This window comes from Engystomops pustulosus, chromosome 1 (assembly GCF_040894005.1).
Source record: "Engystomops pustulosus chromosome 1, aEngPut4.maternal, whole genome shotgun sequence".
Lineage (NCBI taxonomy): Eukaryota > Metazoa > Chordata > Amphibia > Anura > Leptodactylidae > Engystomops > Engystomops pustulosus.
In genome coordinates this window covers 62,427,273-62,447,801 of record NC_092411.1, presented here as the reverse complement: position 1 = coordinate 62,447,801, position 20,529 = coordinate 62,427,273, and the positions used below count along the sequence as shown (strand labels likewise).

The following is a 20,529-nucleotide window of genomic DNA, read 5'->3' as shown; positions in this document are numbered from 1 at the left end:
CACACACTAATATATATACTGTATATATATATATATACACTAATATATATACTGTATATATATATATATATACACACACTAATATATATACTGTATATATATATATATATATATATATATATATATATTGTACTGGATAAAACAAAATATAAGCTTAACAAAATAAAACTGTATACAGAACTTTATAACTGTATGGGATAATTCATATAGGTCAGGGGCCTTTATAGATGCATCTTTTTAATCTATATATTTTTATGTGTTTTCTATGTAAACACATATTAATTTATGGTTAATATATATATATATATATATATATATATATATATATATATATATATATATATTCTATACATATTTATTTCTTAAAGGAAACCTACCATCAAAATCAAGCCTGATAAACCAGGGAGATTTGCTCATAGGCAGACACTGTGACTGTGGTCATCTTCTTAAATTTGTTATTCATGGCCTCCCTCCTTCTAAAATCAAGCTTTAAAATTATGCTAATGTTGTCTCCTTGGAGGGCTTCACTAATTGAACATTCTAAATGACTGGAACTTTAAGCATGAAATGTTTGTTGTACATATACTTTTGCAAAAAATAGACCGACTTTATAATTTCAGACATCCCATCTCTCAGCAACAGCTGGCTAATCCCTGTGGTGCAGCAGGTTAAAATCCCATTAAGACATCACCATTAGCAGAATAGATGGGATTAATCCTGTCTGCTAAGAAGAGAATGACAATGTTGAGCGGCCAGAGCACTGACAATGTCTCTTCATACTCCTCTGCCCAGTAATGTCCGCCATGGCCTTGCAAGTATCAGTGGTTCTTTTTTCATCCAGAACAAGACTAGAGATTGTGGGGAAAGTCATTCTTATCATACAGGTAACTATTTACCATGTGATCGGCCTGACTAATGGAAGCAATATCTTACCGTCTAGTAAGTGACCCACCTTATATACACCAGTACAGCTCAGGATGCCTGGATCTTGTGTTTCTTTAGGACATGAAGTGGTGTCAAGCCTTCCTCTACAGATGACCTTATATTTCAATGTGTTTTTCTTCCCTATATGGTTTATTTCTGAAGTCATCATGTTGGAACTAAAGGTAAGAATACATAGACGATTTTACAGAAGTTGTTTTTAAAGAAGAACAGACATTTTTGGCATTTTTGTATCCATGATGGGTACAAAAGTTATGTTTTATTATCATACAAAGGGACTTTTACTTCCTTTTGAGATTCAACTTCCTCTTTTAATTCCGTTTTGTCTTTTTTAAGTTGAATAACAAAGTTTCCTATTTTGTGCGTCTCTTTGATATTTTATATGTACAGTATTGAGTCAAAGGGGGGACTAGCCTTTATTTTGTTTGTTATATTGTTGCCATCACATTCACTCTTTGTAGCATTAATTTTGTGTAAGCCCCGTGTCATGACCCCAGTCAGAGGTAGAACTGATCTAGACCTGGCAGGGCCCAGCAATCACACTGGAAACAATAGAGGTTGTGGTACTGCCTTTTCTGCTCCATACTAACTCATACTCATACTATTTGGGCTCTACGTGGGACATTTATCATAGTTTTTGTCTGTCTGCTGCTTATTTGCGTCTGTTTATGTGTTTTTTCCCAGCCATATGTATTACATTTTTTTTTTGGTATCAGATCCCATTTAATTTTTCCACTTTTTGTCAAATGTTACAGAAATGTCTCAAGCCACTTCAAAATGTCACAAAGCTGTCTCCAGAATGCAGGGGCATTGGAAATTAAAACAAGAGGCAGATATGAGAAACAAATTAATAATGCTGCACTAACATTTTTCCAGAACGGTAAAAATCAATCCTCTCACCATTTTTGAGGAGTATTTTTACCCGAGGAAGAGTATGAAAATTTTGGTAATACACCGCACACATAGCACACTCACACACACCGCTCACAACACAGCACAGCACACACTCACCGCTTACAACATAGCACACACTGCACACACTCAGCACACAGAACGTTGCACATTCACTCACACAGCACACACTCACACAGAACACTGCACACTCATTCACCGCTCACACAGCACTCACTCACAGAACACTGCGCAGCACACACTACAGGCGGTCCCCTACTTAAGAACACTCGACTTACATACGACCCATAGTTACAAACGGACCTCTGGATATTGGTAATTTATTTTACTTTAGTCCTAAGCTACAATAAACAGCTATAACAGTTATCAAATGTGTCTGTAATGAAGCTTTAGTGTTAATATTGATTCTTATGACAACCCAACATTTTTAAAATCCAATTGTCACAGAGACCAAAAAAGTTCTGGCTGGGATTACAATGATAAAATATACAGTTCCGACTTACATACAAACTCAACTTAAGAACAAACCTACAGACCCTATCTTGTATGTAACCCGGGGACTGCCTGTACACTCACAGAACACTGCACACACAGAACACTACACACACAACACTGCACACACTCACCCGGCACTGCTGTTAGGTCCCGTCGATCACATAAATGCAGGCAGCTGCGGGCAGGGAGAGTTGGAGTAGGACGGAAAGCTGCATCTTCGCGGCCCACATGTATCCCCCGGGGCTGGTGCTCTCACTCCGGGACTCTCTGGATGATTGCGCTACTGACATTTACCTCATTTGCAGCATGCGCTGAACCACTCAGCCTGAGCGCTACAGGGAATAATTGCCAAGTGCAACTTTACGCATGGCAATTATTATGGGGGGTAATGGTGCTTCCTAACGCGTCTATGACGCGTGGTGAGGCGTTAATGCGACCTCTGAATAATGCTATACACCTACACAAAATGACAATGCTACAAACAGTCCAAGCTCCAAACACAAACCTGAGTACCAAGTACAAACTCGTAAATAAAATCCTTTAGGAAAGGCAAAAAGTAGCCTATTAGTGTAACGGTCACACAGACAACAGAAGGTACTTGGGAGTACCTGGGAAGAAAGTGTCTATGGGAAGAGTCCGGAGGGAGGAGTCTGTGGACCAGTGGACCCTCTGGACCACTGTGGGACATGGTATGAGACCGACAGTGGAAGCCAAGGTACATGATATGCAGGAAACAATCCAAGCCTGGGATGACAGCAGGAACACTGGTGACGCTGTCACGTTGATGGGCAATCACTTCAACAGGAACCGCTGTGGGAAGGGAGGTGTGGAAACCTTGGAAGTTCCATTAGAATGCTGAAGATCCGGCCAGGAAGGAAGGGAGGGCCGGATTATAAGGGCAGAGCCAGATTAGCCAATGCCAATCAGGAGGATGCTGGCCCTTTAAGGCTGAGAGACGCGGCAGCCTAGACGATCAGGAAGCAGGCTCGTGAAGAGGCAAGTCTGGACCGGGGACCGCAGCGCCATGGGGCACGGATATGCCCGCGATCCACAACAATGATCGCGAGTGCATCTGTGACAATTAGTAACCTTAGTAGTAACAGTTTTAATAACCTTCTTATGTTGTAACTAAAACAGCCCTGGAAGTGATGGTTCACATTGTTTGCCATGAAACGCCAGTAGTGAGCTGGAGTCTTTTGGCTACTTTTTGTGCAACTTTTGAGCGGATTTGTACCAAAATTTGCAACATTTTCATACATCAAACATGTGGAAACGGTAGCAAAAGTTGCAATAAACGTGCAAACAATAGCTAAATAATTTTGAAAAATGCCCCCAAGTGCTACATTTCTGTTTATGGCAATCTGGCCAATCCCTTCCAACCATTGTTCTATGAATTGCCTCCTCTTCCTGTATCCCCAGTATCACTTGCTGCCTGGATACTATCAGTTCCTACTAGTAACAGCTGTCACCATTCTCACAGTAATAGAAAGCCTGAGACTCTACCTGGGATATATTGGGAATCTACATGAAAAGGTAAGGAACATGTGAATCTGCTGTTGATAATAGGCTGTACATTTATGTATACAGTATGTAGAGACAACGTTAACAAATTAGGTTTTGCTTTAAGGTTGGCATTTTAATGTTATTATCTAGTTGGTTTCTAAGACCAAAGAATATTACATCATCTCCTAAACATAAATGCAATGTTCAACAGTTACCAGTTAATAATTCTTTTTAAAATACCACAAGAAAAAAGAAAAAAGATGCAGAGATTGGTTAATATAGACAACAAGATAATTTAATAACATTTCACAATACTTTATGTATTATACACAGACGTTTCCACGCTATCTATTTTAATAATGTCCCTCTTTAAATACATGCAGTCCCTGGGTTACGTACAAGATAGATTCTCTAGGTTTGTTCTCAAGTTGAATGTGTATGTTGGATTGTCATAAGAGTACATAAAGAACAAAGAAAAAGAGGATGCGTACAAGTAATCAAGTAATTTTATTGAGCAACAAAAAATAGAATATTAAAAACACAAATCGTGGTAAAAATACCCACTGTGCATGGACGAGTGTACATGATAGAAAAAGCCAATATAAAATGTGTGCTCCATGTACAAAAGCAAGGTAACAGGTATAAAAATTGAAATTGTGTGAGGGGAAGACCTTGTAAGTGTATAAATGGCAAGTATTATATAGGGATAAATGCCAAACAGTACATTAGAGGTGACCCCACACAATTTTCAGTAACACACTTATGGATGGAAACAACACATAGGCAATAAAACTTTGCTATAAAGCTTAGTACATAAAAGATGTTACCAGTGATCGTCCAGCACAGAAAAACGCCCCACACGTATCGCCTAACTCGTAGGCCTCATCAGGTGTATCCAGGGAATCATTCCTCAAAGTATTTTGCCCCTCAGACCCCATTTAGTACCTTTTTAGGCCCATAACAACCAGGGTTTCCAACTCTAAAAAGAACTACAATCGGCAAGTAAATACCTTGACTTGTTCTGAGGACTAGACCTTTTATACAGGTTACTGCAATTTATTAATTATGTATATTTAGTTATTTGACCAATGGTAGACTATTATTATTTATGCTTTCTACATTTTGGGGTTTGTTTCCTTTTTTGGTGGTGTAACTAGTGAAGAGTGTAATACTGAAACGTCCCACTTCCCTTCCATCCATCACACCTTCTATCTGCTCAATCTAATATCCATCCATGTATGGATATGATCTAATATATGTATCCATTTAAAACTTCAGCACATGACTTGGAGAATCTCTCTCTCCTCTCCGCCATTACATGCTGGAAGTATGAGGTAAATGGACTGTGATGCATGAACTACAGATTCTGTCTGTGTGGATTGTTTATATACAAGTGTAGGGAAAGGTGAGGGAGAGAAAAGAGTGTAGGAGTTTGGTTATTATATTAGTTAGGGCTCCTGGCAGCCATAAAGGGGAATCAGCTGAGAGCAGGGAGAGGGGGGTGGGTCTCATGTAATTTCTCCCTCTGTATTAAGCCCAGTGAGGACGGAAGGGCCATCTGAGATGTCACTGATAACAGGGGAAAATCTGCAGAATAGAAAAGAAAGGAGCAAGATTTGTGTAACTAAACCAATTTCAAAAGGGCTTAAAATTATCTACCCTACAACATATCAAAAGGTTTTGTAAATGACGGTTACTCTTTAAGAGATGAACTGTCGGTACCATTTAGAGGTGTTCCAATTGTTTTAGATGGGGTGGTTCCTCTAATTTGTCTCCAAAAAAACTTTACTTTCAGGTTCCAGAGCTGGCTGGGTTTCTGCTCTTGACATTGCTGATACAGATGCCACTGATATTATTCCTTTTAACAGATGAAAAAATTATAATTTTGCCCCTGGAGTTTGTAGTTCACACAATTTACATCATATTTCTGAAGACAGAGCTATTTGTCTCGTTCTTCGTTTTGAAAGTCATGACAAGACAACTTGCTACTCAGTTTTACCTACAATGGACAGATGACTTAGAAAGCAAAGTCTTACCTACCCAGACCAAAGAACACCAAAACAGAGGCTGCATGACCGAACAGCAACACAACGATGCGCTGATGTACTGATCCTACTACTTCACATCACTTCAGTGGAAAGGAATATGATTTTAGGCCAACATAAAAGTTGTTGATACTAGCAATAAAAAACAGCACAACTTGACGCCATGAAACTTTTACGATCTACGAAAACCTGGAACCCAAGTTCAGTGTGAACACTGTCTTTCACTACAAATGTGGAATTCGCTTCACCGTCTGTGTTTGAGCGCCACCTTGTGGTTAAATGTGAGACTTTTCAGAGAAATAAACTTGGATGTCAACATAAATCTAGGGTTGGGAAGTAAAATTTCTCCTTACAGAGATTGACAATTAAGGCCGCATTGTAGGCGTGTGGAGACTTATAGTCATTGATTCTCCACTAGGGGATTCTGGGAAAACCAACAAATACGTTTTCCAGGATGGGACAAGGAAAATCAAGCCTCTTTTTCTACAAATCACATTTGGGTTTATTACCACATACAACAAAAGAATAATACTACAAAATTAATCATACAAAACCAGTGTGAGGTAAAATACTTTATTCACAGTACAATCATATACAGAATGTTCCAGGTGATAAAACAATAGAAGCTTTGTTCTTACATGTGAATATCACATGGACATAAAAGCAGATAAAAGTTTTCCCATTGTGCATTAATGATTAAAAAATAAATATATATCTCCCTATATTAATGAAAACAAATAAAAGGCTAAAACTCAAACACAGGTAGTGTTATTTTTTGGGGTTGTCACAATATGGCATATTGTCTAGAAGGACCTCTTCTCTTGGCTGCAGAACTGGAACAAAACGTAAACCAAACAACATCAGTTAATATTTTTTTGGCTTAAATGTTCATTTTCAGATCTTTAGATGCAAAGCACATTTAAAGGGCATCTTTTAGCAGTTTTGACCTGCAGTACGTGTTCAGTACTAGCCATGGAGATCAGATCTTTGTGCGTGTTAGTAGGAGCAGGACTGAAAAATGCATTTATATTTCAGGACTGTAGCTCGACTTTGGGCACACTCCTAAGGAGCATGTATGCAAATTAGTCTGAGGAGCTCCAAGCTCCATTAATGCTTATGGAGTGTGGAGCCCCTTAGTCCCATTTTCATACAGTCCTTCATCCTGGTGGTAGATGGCCTTTAATTAAACTGCTGTACAGATCTGAGTCACTCTGATATCAGGCTTCTATTTATATATGACAGAGGCCCCAAGTCCAGCTTCAATCCTGGAATATGAATCGATTTTTTTACATTTCTGCTGCTACTAAAACACAAAAGATATAGTTACACAGATTTCCACAACTGCTGCCTAAACTGCATTCAGCTTTGTATTGTCAAAACTACTTGTAATTCCTGTTAGATATGCAGAAGGTAGACATTTGCAAGACATGCAGAAACCATAGACATTTGATTTTTGTGTATGTTTTCGGTAAAATAACTTTGCACTTTATCAATTGGGAACAGTACCCCTTTTTACTCTTACCTATTCTATGGGAATCCGTGTGAACACCTTGGATAACTGTTGTCCTCAGCAATAGTTCAACATCTTGTCCAATTTTTAGCAGCTAAAGGTAAAAAAAAAAAAAAAAAAAAAAAGGTTTACTACTGTTTGTGCTAGCCATTAGGGTATTCCGTTCTCAGCGCATTATAGAAGTGATGACAATACTTGTCTGTATGGGGTCATGAGGTGAGGCAGTTACACTGTGGCTAGGAGTATTGAAAAGCTACATTATATAAGGATTTATTAACCAATAAGAGGCCTTGATGGAAATGACACTTTAAATGTCAATTTGAAACCTTTATCAGCTATGACACGGAACCAAAAGACTCAAAAACCTACTACAAACTTGTCACTCAAGTTGAAGATATTCAGAAGTCACATTATTATAGTGTGGTCTTTATCTGTGACCCAAAACATTACTTCTAACTGTATCAAAGCCAACATACAATTTTAAATGCTGCAATATATAAACATGGTTTTACCCCAATAGGCAGGTTGTTGATCTGAATGGAGCGGCATTGTGGCATCTAGTTATCTGTGGGGTTAGACTCTCTCTTCCTGATCTACATCTAGGTACCGTATACCAGACATGAATATACATTGTAACAGGACTCTGGACAATGTGTACATGAGGTAGAGATAAATATTTCTATGTGAGAAGTGTATTTCTATTTCTTCCATTTCTGTACAGCACAGGGGAAAAAACAATTCTCTTATAATTGTTTCCCCACTGATAACATTTATACCCTAATCACTATAAAAGGGGATAAAATGTCTAACTGATGCGGACAGAGGGCTATCGGGCATTGGTCAAACCAGAGAGACCCCCAGTGATTGGTAGAACAGGGAACAGCAAGTCCCCTGCCTTTTAAAGGAGTATTCCCACAAAGATAATTTTTTTTTTATATGTACTCAGGATAACAAAATAACACATTCTCTAATTTACTGTTACTAACAAAAATGCGGGATTTCACAGATATAATTCCAACCTGTCTATCAGTCCTGGTGTACACAATTTTGGAAGCCCCTTTCAGAGTTTAGAGTCGGCAGACATATTGAGTCACATTTACTAAAGCCCTTGTGCCAGTTTTCCATTGGACTTTGCACGTTCTTTTAGGTGCAAACTGCTTGCACGTCTATTTCAAAAGTGCCTGTACCACAAAGGTGTTGGATGCAAGCCTTTTGTAGCGCAGCTGCACTAGTCTTTATGCAACACAATTAGGGGCCTGGATTCAAAGCTCTGCTGCCCTCCGTCCCCATAATATCCCCTGATAAAGATTACCTGGCTCCCTGCTAACAAGTCCTTGCTAAGTCCTGGGGTGATGCCTCTTTTCAAATTGCAATGCTTGCCTGTCCATTTACATAACCTGCTAATCATTAATTTATTTCCCCTCATACTTGGTTCTCATAGTAATGTCGGCTCACTGCACAGGAAACCTCACGCCTGCAGCCTAGCACCTGTGTGCCGTCTCTGCGCATTTCAACTAGGTAGCGCTCAGGTAGGCAATCTGCATAGGGAGTTTGCGTACCTGAGCACTGCCTAGTTAAAATGCGCAGAGACGGCGTGCATGCACAGTTCGCTGTTAGCTGCATCGAGCACAGCAGCAAACTGCGCAGGCGCCAGGCTGCACGGCTCACCGTGCAGGCTCGAGGGGGAATGAATAATTAGCAGCGGGGGCTGAGCAGAAGGTTATGTAAATGGGCAGGCAAGCATTGCAATTTGAAAAGAGGCATCACCCCAGGACATGGCAAGGAGTTGTTGGCAGGGAGTCAGGTAATCTTTATCAGGGGATATTACGGGAACGGAGGGGAGCAGAGCTGTGAATGCAGGTGTCACGTAATGTACTCTGCAGTGCCTATTCAGACCGGTCACCAGTGAAATTCTGCCTTCTGGTGACAGGTTCCCTTTAAAGCCTTGGACTTTCAAGATCAGCTTATTTTATAAATCAACAGAGAATGGGACAACCATGGATTTGTAGGAGACCTCCAAGATGGCTGATAGAACTATGCAATCCCAGAAGTCCATGGTTATATAATTCAGTATATGGGGATGTTTCATACCCTGTTCTTCCAGTTGTGGCAGGTCTCAGGCACATTGTAATCAGATATAAAATGGATAGGGGATAAAAGTCTTAAACAAGAAAATCCCTATAAGAGAATGGGTACTTACCTCAGAAATTTTTTCAGGTGCACTTTCATTTTTATTCTTCTGGAATTCTTCATTAATTTTCTGTCTGGCAGCTAAAATATTAGACAGCACATCTATAAGCTGAAGAAGTTTACAAAGGTGTTTAATATTTGAACATTAGCTACTTTTTCATTGTACATCTGATGAAATTCAGATATAATGTATGTAGGGCAGGGGAAACAGTTGTGTGAATGATCTAAAAAAGAATTTCACCTCAGGAAGTTAAAAAAGTTGTGGTCAAGCCCCTTACATGGAGAGAAGGAAATTAAAAAAAAACAACAAAAAGGTTTAGCTACAAAAGCAGAGGATGCAAGTACTTGTGAAAACTATAACTTTTGTCTCCCTTCAGCTCCTTCTCCATTCTGCCTTCAGCGGACAGAATGAAGGCGTGGGGGAGGGGGGGACTCTTCAGATGTCAATATAAACACAATAAACACAGTTCTGGTGCCATATTAAAAAACAGAATCTCCCCTTTAATATTACACCAGGATGTAGATATTTCCAATTCTGAAACACATCCAAGATGTCATATTAAAGACAAGATTCTCCACTTTTATATTACTAAATTGGGTTTCTAGATGCCACCATGAATAATATATAGCCGTTTAAAGTGGACCACTGGCATCACATCTATACATGTGTTATCCGCACTGGGTATGTGCAAATATGGTGTATACAACCGTATGGCAGTCGTGAAAAAGTTAAAATTCACAATGAATTGTGCAGTCACTTCCGATAGGTCTCAAAAAGTGGTTTTACGGATTAAGAAACCGAGAAATGAATTCTAAGTGTGTCAGGCTGAGTGCAAGACTACTATGGAATCGAGGGAGAAGATGAATAGGTGTTGCCAGGTGTTCCCAACCTATGCAGTTGAGAAGGACTGGCAGGTGGACTGAAGCGCGTCCTGAAACATTGAAGAATTTGTTACAATAAAATAGTATTAATTAGAAGAAGTTGTGTGTGCAGGGACTTTTCCATTTGGTGACTATTGGTAGCTTCAATTACTTGGATCACACCGAGTGGAGAAGCTAATCTATGACACCAAGACCTTCCCTTATAATCTGAACCTGAAGAAAAGATATAGAATATTCATTATTTTTTACCTTCCAACGCCCGAAAGTCATTTTGAAAAACGTGTTGTCTCGTTCGGTGCAGCATTTTGAAGAGCCTTAGTACCTATACAGTAAACAACATGCATGATCATAGTCATCAGAAATCTAGAGAGATTAAAGAGGTTGTCAGAGTAGGTTTAAAAATATATATGTGGCCTAGAGGGGATTGTACAAAATAAAAAAATAACCTTCTCCAGTGCTCCTTGAGTCCCTATTTATTATCAGGGGCAGGCACACTCACCCATCCCCTTTCCCAGTGCCTGATACTGCAATAGTTTCAATGTGCATCATGCGCTGGGACAGTTGGAAGTGCATGGCATCAATGGACGGCGGCGCATACACTTGGATCGCTGGATAAGGTAAGTACACATATTTTTTTTGCTCAGCCCCCCCCCCCATACAGCCACCTATACATTTTTTAACATACTCGAACAACGCCTTTAGGTTGCCAACCATATGAGGCTCCAACACTATATAGATATATTTAGGCCCATTACACACTAACATATGGGCTTCAAATTACACTCTCCATTTTAAGGAAATCTAACAAAATTAATCATGATAACCCTATGGGAAGCAGGAAGTTCTTACTGCACTTGTGCTGAGGGAGCGGGGGAAGGGTGACATGGTTTAACAGCCTGTAAAGGCAGATCACAGTGTAACTAGGGGAGATCCTCAGGCTAATAATCATAATTTTAAAAGTTGATTTTATAAGAAAAGAGGCCATGAATAAAAAATATAGGAAGATTAAAACAGTCACAGTGCCTGGATCTAAAGGGGTAAGTGTCCCTGGTTTATCATGCTTGACTTCCTTTAGGCTACCTGCACACAACTAAAACATGATGACGCATGCTAGCCGTATATTCTACAACTAGAACACGTTCTTATTTGCTTCTATGGGCTCATCATGTCCCGTGCATGTCAGGATTTCCAAGACATAAAAGATAGAACAGCTCCTTTCCTGTCTGTGTTTTCATCAAAATCTGGGATTTTCAAGGATCATCAGTGCGTGAGTGGAGCTCGACCGGAGATGACACATGGGATGAGGTCCACAGTGCCCTTGTTTACATCTCTTATTCCTTCACACATCGTGTGAGCGCTGGAGGGGAAAGATCTGCTCATCCCTTCCCTCGCAATAGTGATGTATGGCACAAGATACAGCGTGCTTTATATATTCCCTGTGCACAGTACGGAAAAGTGTCACATGTGTCGTCACTGTACCGCCGCCTGGCTCCATAGCCGTCTCTGAGGAGGTATATCCTGCGACTTTCGGACAGATATAGGTCACCACTACAGCCTTAGGGTGAGTGTAACAAAAACTAAAGTCCCATTTTTACAATATTTGCATGCTGGGTATATACCGGTCAGACTATACAGATATAATCATAATCTTTATTTATAGCGCCGTCATATTCCGTAGCGCTTTACAAATAACATACTGCATTATAGAGTACACAGAGTCATAAGGAACAATAGAAGTGAGGGCCCTGCTCACAAGAGCTGACATTCTATATGATAACTTCCATAACTGCTGCCCCCACAACCAGCACACGAGTCTCACCTTCATTTTGCCATCCATGCCCCTCACATACTACAGCAGGTCACAAATCCCCTACTCTCTTCCCTTTGACCAATCGCAGAAAGACTTAATAGCCCCGCCTCTATCCCCCTGTCGCGTCGCGCCCGTGACCTTTCACACGACATATTTGAAAAGGGAAATGCAACTTATTGTCGAAGTCGTTCCCGAATCAAAAATGGCCGCCGAATGCTCTATTCGTGACGACATTAGTAAGCGCCCACATGAGCCGTATGTCACTCCATAAGCCACGCCCCATGCCCTGTCACTCCTCCGGGCTGCAGCTATGGCGGATGAGATCAGTAAGGCTCAGGAAGCCCGTCCTGGTGGCGACACCATATTCGGGAAAATAATCCGTAAGGAAATCCCGGCCAACGTCTTCTATGAGGATGATCAAGTAGGTGGCGGAGCAGGAGCCGTGACACGTGTGCGGCTGCGTGTTGTGCCTGTGTGTCCTGGCTGTAGTGCGATGCAGGTCCGGCTGTGCAGGCACCATGTGCAGGTTACTGCAGCCACAAGCTCCTCTCCCACATTGGATAATGCACAGAATTGATTGAGTGGATTTTTTCCCGCCATCAGCTGTTTCATCTTCCTATATTTCATCTCAATTCTTGAGATCGTCCAAGGTTTATTTTTAGTGTGTTACAGGGAAAGTCACCAGAGACGCATGTAATCGCTGCTCAGGATTAGCTGTGTGGGTCCTTTCTGTCACTTCTCTCACACAGTTCTGAATAAATTAACATGTGGTTGTTGCCACTCCTAGCACAGACAAGGTTAAGGATAGGATAAGTACAAAGCCCCTAAACTAAAAATGCCCAGATGTATATTCATTCATAAAACCTTTGGAGGATTAAAAGGAACCTGTCATCAGCAATTGGCCTAATAGATCACTACCAGTATATTGACAAGTCCAGAAGGCAGAGAGATTTACACTGAAGTTAAGGGGGGGGGGGGGGGGGGCTCTGAACGCCTATTCTTCTGTGACATCAGGAGATCTGGATAGTGATGTCTTTGAAGGCAGGACCATCAATTATAGTGATGGGGGGCTTTGTGAGAAAGAGAGAGCTTGACTTCAGTGCTAAACTCTCCGCCTCCTTGACTTTATACAACCAGTTTATACTTGACTTTCTGGATGAGGCCACCACACTGTGTCATGAAAAAAAGATAATCTGATAGTTGTTCAGCTACTTGGCAAAATACCGGTAGTCAAGTCAATTAGGTCAATTTCTGCTGACAGGTTCCCTTTAAGAATTCAGTTTTACTACAGAACTCAAAATATCTTGATCACTACAATAGGCTGTTATACTGGCCAAAAATATTTTCTCCAGGATTTTTTAAAAAATCTGCATATTTGAACCAAGACAGAGAGACGGAGGACTGATTTCCATGCTGAGACTCAACGTGTTCATATATACAGGACGCAAACGTGGTTCCCGTGGAGCTGTGTTTGTATCCCGTGTGTCAATCATGGATGAGCTCTGCTCAAGTGCGGATGACCATTGAAGATGAATGCCATGTACGCAAAATCTAGCAAGAATAGGACCTGCTCTATCTTCTGCTACTCTGGCAGTCGGCTTGTGCACGAGGCTGTGAAAATTACAGTAGTGTGCATGAGCCTAAAGAAGTAAATGAGGCCGAGTGTTTGTGGTAGAAAATGTGCGTCCTCATATTCTATAAACAGGTAGTAGTGACAGGGGTACTACCTGATGACAGGTTTCAGGTTGACACTGCTAATACCCTGCAACACATTAGTAATGCAGAGTATTATCATGAACAAGCAATCAGATGATTGCTTGTTCATGTCCCATGGTGGAAATGATAAAAAAGATTAAAAAAATGTTGTTCAATAAAAAATAAATGAATAAATCAATAAAAATGCCCATAAGCCCCAAAACATATAAAGAGACATATAATGCTCAAAAAAGTCGAAATCATAACACAAACCCCACATATATAGTATCACCGCATCTGTAACAATCCGTAGAATAAAAGTAAATAATTATTGAACCCGCACAGTGAGCGCCTTAAAAAGACCTTTAAAAACCTGCCAATAATTATGATTTTTACCTATCTAATCCCACAAAAAATGCTATAAAAAGTGATCAAAAATACATATGTACTCCGGAATGATACTGGTGCAAAGTACAACATGGCACGCAAAAAACAAGCCATCAACCAGCTCCGTAGCCAAAAAAGTAAAAATGTTATGCCACTTGGAAGACGGCGATGCAAAAATGAAATTTTTTCCCACATCAGGGTTTTATTTGGTAAATTTGGTAAAACATAAGAAAAAATATTCATGTCTTTTATCTCTGTAATCTTATTGACCCATAGAACAAAGATAACATGATCATTAGGCTAAATGGTGAACACAAAAAAGGGAAAATCCAGTACAGAATTGATGCTTTTCTACTCCTGACCTAAAAAAAAAAAAAAAAAAAGGTAATACATTTTCAACATTAGTGGATACCAACCACAAAATGGTAACACTGGAAAAAGCATCTTGTCCCACAAAAAAATGCAGCCACATGGCCCCAATATTGAAAAAGCGAAAATTTTATTGCCTGCAAAATGGGAACAATGGGAAAACTAAAATCCTGGCAGCTGCAGGACGCTCCTTCCCTTCTGCGCCTCGCTGTGCGCCCATAAAACAAGTCACGGCCACATGTGGGGGATCTCTGTACTCAGGAGAAATTATAGAACAAATTATAAGGTGGGTTTTCTCTTTTGCAAATGTGAAAATTTTAGGGCTAAATGAACGTATAACTGACAAAATTGGTCCATCCTAAATTTCACCTCCATTTTGATTCAATTACTATGAAGATCTAAAGGGGTTAACAATCTTCCTAAAAGCTGTTTCTGATAGTTTAAGGGGTGCACATTTGCAAATGGGTTGATTTATATAGGGGGTTTTAATGCTAAATATGTAAAAATTTCATTCAAAACCGTATTTATTCTGCAAAATAGTCAATTCTGCAAATACGGAAAATCGATATTCGATTTGTATCCAAATATATTATCCAGACATTTCAAAAATGATGAAAATGTAAAGTAGACAAATGGCAAATGTTATTCAGCAACTTATTTAGGTGGTAAATCTATCTGCCTGAAAAGATGATGACATTTACCACTTAAATGAAGTACAACATGTGAGGAAAAAACAATCTCGGAATTGCTTTGATAAGTAACAGTGTTGAAAAGTTATAACCATATAAAGCGACGCAAGTCAGAATCCAAAAATTGGGGCTGAGCCTTAGGGTGAAGACACACATGGCGTTTTTGGGCCGTTTTTACTAAGTGCGTTTTCAGATCGTAAAAAACGCATGTGCAAAAAAACGCATGCGTTTTTTGTCCGTTTTTAATTGCGCAAATTCGGAAAAACGGACAAAAACGCATGCGTTTTTTACGATCTGAAAACGCACTTAGTAAAAACGGCCCAAAAACGCCATGTGTGTCTTCACCCTTAGGTTGTAAACTGGTTGCTTCCTGAAGGGGTTAAACTGTGGACCAAATGCTATAGCTAACATTTTTTGTATGAAGTTGAAGTTACCTTTCTTGGAAACCACTGCCCCTTTGCTTGCTCAAGAGGCTTTGGGCTTTTGTTATATCTGATAGACGGCCACGCTGGCAGTGGTGCAGGCTATAGTTAGTCCATTAGTAAGTCTATGTGTACACATAATAGAGGAATTGCAATATATTAACCGTTTCCTTCTGTATGTGAATGCTCTTCATTGCGCTTTATCATTCATGCTTGCATTTTGGTTAAATTTTAGACATTGAACGTGTCCTCCATAGAGGATTTATCCCAAAGTCCAGAATTTTCTAACCTTGTTTCTTGAAGTAAAACATTTACAGACCAAAGCAATGCAAATTGACCTGACTTTGGAAGAGAATTTTAGGTAAATGGGAGATTTCACATAAAGTGAATTCTAGAAAGGACCTTTCATACCCGAAAGGGCTTTTAGTTTTATGAGGTAAAACCTGGTGAGAGGTTTTCTTTATGTGAAATCAGTATATAATATCCATGCTCAGTAAAATCACTAAATGCAGTAGTGGCTTGGTACTGCCTGCTGCTGAGCACAGATTATAATGTGGAAGCCCAGAATCCCTCCCCATGGGTTGATACCACCGACACTGGTAAACTACATGGAGTGAAGTACATAGGGGGATATTAAAACCCCCCTCTCTCCGGCACAGATCTACGAAGAGGGTCCATCCTCTTAGTAGGTGTCGGTGCAATATCCTGGAAAACTCTATAGCCACGGCTAGTTGTGTTCGTTTTCCGGATTGGCTGTTCGGCTGCCTGTCCCTCAATATGTTATGGTCAGGCGACTGAACCAGAACTGGGCATAAAGTCTGCTCATCTCTGTTGATCATTTCAGGGGCAAGGCATGTTGGTCAGCGATTTGTGCAAATTATGCCAGGATTCTGGTGCAATTTGCTTAGTACATCTCCCCCTATATGTGTAGGATCTTTCCTTTGTTGATCCTCTGAGATCTGCCTCTATTTGGGATATGCAGTCCTTTTCCCCAGTCTGGAGCGTCCTTCCTTACAATCCTCCATAATCCATAGAGTTGGTTTGTCCCTGTATTTTATGAGCGCCAGGCGTCTCAGGTACGTCATCATTATTTAATGACTCTTGATTTTCTTGTTTTGCAGTGTATCGCTTTCCACGATATCTCTCCACAAGCGCCAACACATTTCCTAGTGGTGCCTAAGAAAGCCATTAGCGGGGTTTCAAAAGCGGATCCTGCTGATGAAGCTGTAAGTGAATGCTTGTTGTGATATTGATTATGAAGCCGCCTCGTTCAGCCCATTGAGGATACACAGCCCGAGTCATACGGATCGCAGAGGGACAGATTTACTTTCATGTATTCTGTTTAAACCAGGAGCAGAAGACAAAAACCCACAGCTAGAAGACAACTTGCTTTTAACGTGAAGCCTCGAGTATAAATCATACTGTTTGCTGGAGAGAAAGAAATAGGAAAGGGGATTTTTTACACCAAGATAAGTGTTGGTTACAAAGCCAAACGCAAATCGGATCTATTCGCTGTATGGCACACGTGAGCAGAGCTACATATCTGTCATTGTAGTTATAGCAGAGCTGAAACTGCTACTCTGTTAAATCATACAAAAGTACAGACAGTGTTGGGTATTAGCCCTGGAGAGCTGTGTAACCATACCTTTGTGTGTGTTGTCTATAGTAGCACAACTGTGAAAAATGCATTTATATTTGAGAATTGGAGCTGGAGTTAGAACACTCTGGGGCACTTGTGTGTAATATCTCTTCACTATACTGCTGCACTGCCACTCACATTTGCTTGAAGCCGTTGCTTCTGTTTATATACTACAGCAGTTACTGAGAAGGGAGGGGCTGTGCTGTGTTCAGTGAAGATCTATCACACACCATTGCTCCACGCCCAGCTATAGTCCTGTAATATCAATGTTTTTTTGTTTTTTTATTGTTGCGCTTGAGTCGTGAATTTTGTGGTTATATTATTGGTGTGGTAGTAAAAAAAAAAATGGTTCTGATCCCTTAAGCCCCTTTCACACATGTACACTATGGCCAGTTAGAGAAGAGGAGGGGTGAACACTCCTCTTCCCTCTTCATAGGGAGCCATGCAGCCGTGCCATACGTATGGCAAACATCTTTTTTCTGGCTGCGGCACAGAACACGTGACACTCTTTGTGCTCACTGTATTATGTCCAATGCACTTGCATGGTGGCCATATGCTAACTTCTGTTTGGCTGCAAGCAAGCCAATCAAACAATCTAGGGTAGTCCAATTTATGGTAGTAGAGCCTTTGCTAACACCAAGAAGTTAGTGAAAAATTCTTTTTTTAAAAAAAAAACTTTGTTTATTGATTTTATATTTTACATTGCAAATATAAGTACACCAATGAGCATTCAAATATCAATGATCATTCAGTTAACCAAAGAGAGCATTTTGCTCTAGAAGTTTCCTTAGATGGAGGGAAAAAGGGGGGTATGGGTTAGGACTGGGTATCGTGACTGGTGGGGTGAGTTGGTTCTAGGAAGGGAGGGGAGAAGGGGAGGGTTGATGGGGTGTATCTGATCTATATACAAATGAGTATTTATTATGTTTTTCAAACATTTGAGTTAATAACAATAAACAACCAAATAATAGAACAAAAGAACAATTTTTGCCATTAGGAGATTTTACCTATGTAATACCTTTTGTTTTAATTTTGAATTGGGTATGAGATTATTTATGTATATACTGTAAATTCTTGGGGGTTCATTCTGTCTATTAATTTTTATGGTAAAAATGTATTTTTTTTCCATAAAAATTTCTGTCCATACAGTGGGTATGTAAAGTATTCAGACGGCTTTACATTTTTCACTCTGTTTCATTGCACCCAATTAGTTGGGTCAAAAAAGTTTTTTTGCTCATTAATGTACACTCTGCACCCCTATTATCATAAGTATTCAGACCCTTTTCTGTGACACACATATATAATTTTTATTTATTTATTTATTTTTTTGACTAACAGGCTGTCCATTTACTTCTGATCCTTCTTGAAATGGACTCCAGTAAAGGAGTAGAACCCGTTGTGTTTAATTAAACTGATTGGACTTAATTAGGGAAGGCACATACCTGTCTATACAAGACCTCACAGTGTATGTCAGAACACATGAGAATCGTGATATGTAAGGAACTGCCCAAAGAGCTCAGACAGAATTATGGCAAGGCACAGATCGGGCCATGTTTGCAAAACAATTTCTGCACCGCTCAGGGTTCCTAAAAGCACAGTGGCCTCCATAATCCTTAACTGGGAAAAATTTGGGTCGGCTACAACTCAAAGCTCCAGAGATGCAGTAGGAAGATGGGAGAAAGTTCCACAAAGTCAACTCGCATAATTACTGCAAAATTATTGCAGCCCTACACCAGTCAAGGCAGAGTGTGCCGACGGAAGCCTCTCCTCAGTGCATGCAGTTTTCAAATAAACACACAAATGACTCCGAGACTGAGAAATAAGATTATCTGGTCTGATGAAGAATGAACAATTAACTTGGTGTTAGTTCTAAGTGGTATGTGTGGAGAAAACCGGCACTGCTCTTCACCTGCCAAATACAGTCCCAACAGTGACACATGGTAACATCATGCTATGGGGGCAGGGACAGAACGACTATTTGCAATTGAAGGAAAGGTGAACGCGGCCAAGTACAGAGATATCCTTGATGAAAACCTTTTTCAGAGTGTTTTGTACCTCAGACTGGGCTGAAGGTTCACCTTTCTTCCATATTGATACTACACTTTTTCTTGTGGATACTTTTGCTAATTTATTAAACATTTCAGTTTTTTTTCTGTCAAGATGAGGGGCAGAGTATTCATTGATGAGCAGATAAAAAGAAAAAAAAAATCATAATAACATTTAGATGCAATGAAACTTTGAAGAAATGTAAAGGGGTCTGAATAATTTCTGTACCCCCTGTATGATGGGGTCACTGCCATTTTATTCCATATTGTGGAATATTTTAATTACTTTGTAGACAAGAGCGTAATTCAATTTAACACATTATTTTTCCTCTTTCAGCTACTCGGACATCTGATGATTGTTGGCAAAAAATGCGCTGCTGATCTGGGCTTGACAAATGGCTATCGCATGGTTGTAAATGAAGGACCAGATGGCGGCCAGTCGGTGTACCACATTCACCTGCATGTTCTTGGAGGGCGTCAGCTAGGCTGGCCTCCCGGCTAATGGACCATAGTATACAAGACACAAACTAATAGTATGCTGTCTCTAAAAGTTGGCCCCAATATATAGTCCTCTCCAAAAGATCTCATGTGATGCATTGAACACAGAATGAATAAACTGACTGTTTCTCCAGTATGTATGGAGCTGGTCGTCTTCTATTTTGTGTGTTATGTAATTGGAGCTTGGAAGGTGCAATATGTGGCAATGGACATTTACTCTTTATCTACCACACTTAGCTTTCCACTGAGGCCTCATGGTTCTAATGGTGGTGATTCTAGTAGCATCTGTTACGTGAGAGATAATTAGTAAAAATAATTTCACAAAGGACTGCAGATTGCACTGGATCCCATCATATTTCATCTCCAGACTGGCTGCACTAAGCTTTGCTCGCAGGACCACACGCTCTAAGGTGGCCAAAATTGGTGTGATGGTTTTATGTTAAGTGGTTATTGTTTCATGCTTCTCTATCAATTACAAACCAAAAAATGAAAGATG

The 20,529-nt window shown here is 40.0% G+C and overlaps 3 protein-coding genes across 5 annotated transcripts; 2 read left to right on the top strand and 1 right to left on the bottom strand.

Annotated features, from left to right (window-relative positions):
* Positions 1–714: 714 nt before the first annotated feature.
* LOC140121776 (transmembrane protein 17B-like) lies at positions 715–6,654 on the top strand. 2 transcript variants are annotated; one of them, XM_072141802.1, is made up of 4 exons: positions 715–884; positions 1,003–1,106; positions 3,769–3,882; positions 5,648–6,654. In XM_072141802.1, exons 1-4 carry the CDS (start codon positions 767–769, stop codon positions 5,960–5,962), a joined length of 651 nt encoding a protein of 216 aa, XP_071997903.1. In that variant the 5' UTR covers positions 715–766; the 3' UTR covers positions 5,963–6,654. The 2 variants fall into 2 exon arrangements, with proteins under 2 accessions (XP_071997903.1, XP_071997912.1); XM_072141811.1 differs by lacking the exon at positions 3,769–3,882.
* Positions 6,457–12,455, bottom strand: LYRM7 (LYR motif containing 7). 2 transcript variants are annotated; one of them, XM_072141836.1, is made up of 5 exons: positions 12,299–12,455; positions 10,729–10,801; positions 9,608–9,678; positions 7,420–7,501; positions 6,457–6,730 (listed from the first exon to the last, which is right to left on the bottom strand). In XM_072141836.1, the coding sequence occupies exons 1-5, from the start codon at positions 12,314–12,316 to the stop codon at positions 6,666–6,668; spliced, it is 309 nt and encodes a 102-aa protein (XP_071997937.1). In that variant the 5' UTR covers positions 12,317–12,455; the 3' UTR covers positions 6,457–6,665. The 2 variants fall into 2 exon arrangements, with proteins under 2 accessions (XP_071997937.1, XP_071997946.1); XM_072141845.1 differs by having other exon boundaries at positions 9,608–9,706; positions 12,299–12,322.
* Positions 12,456–12,548: 93 nt separating this feature from the next.
* Positions 12,549–20,169, top strand: HINT1 (histidine triad nucleotide binding protein 1). The gene is made up of 3 exons (XM_072141825.1): positions 12,549–12,710; positions 16,973–17,077; positions 19,873–20,169. The coding sequence occupies exons 1-3, from the start codon at positions 12,600–12,602 to the stop codon at positions 20,035–20,037; spliced, it is 381 nt and encodes a 126-aa protein (XP_071997926.1). The 5' UTR covers positions 12,549–12,599; the 3' UTR covers positions 20,038–20,169.
* The last annotated feature ends 360 nt before the right edge of the window (positions 20,170–20,529 follow it).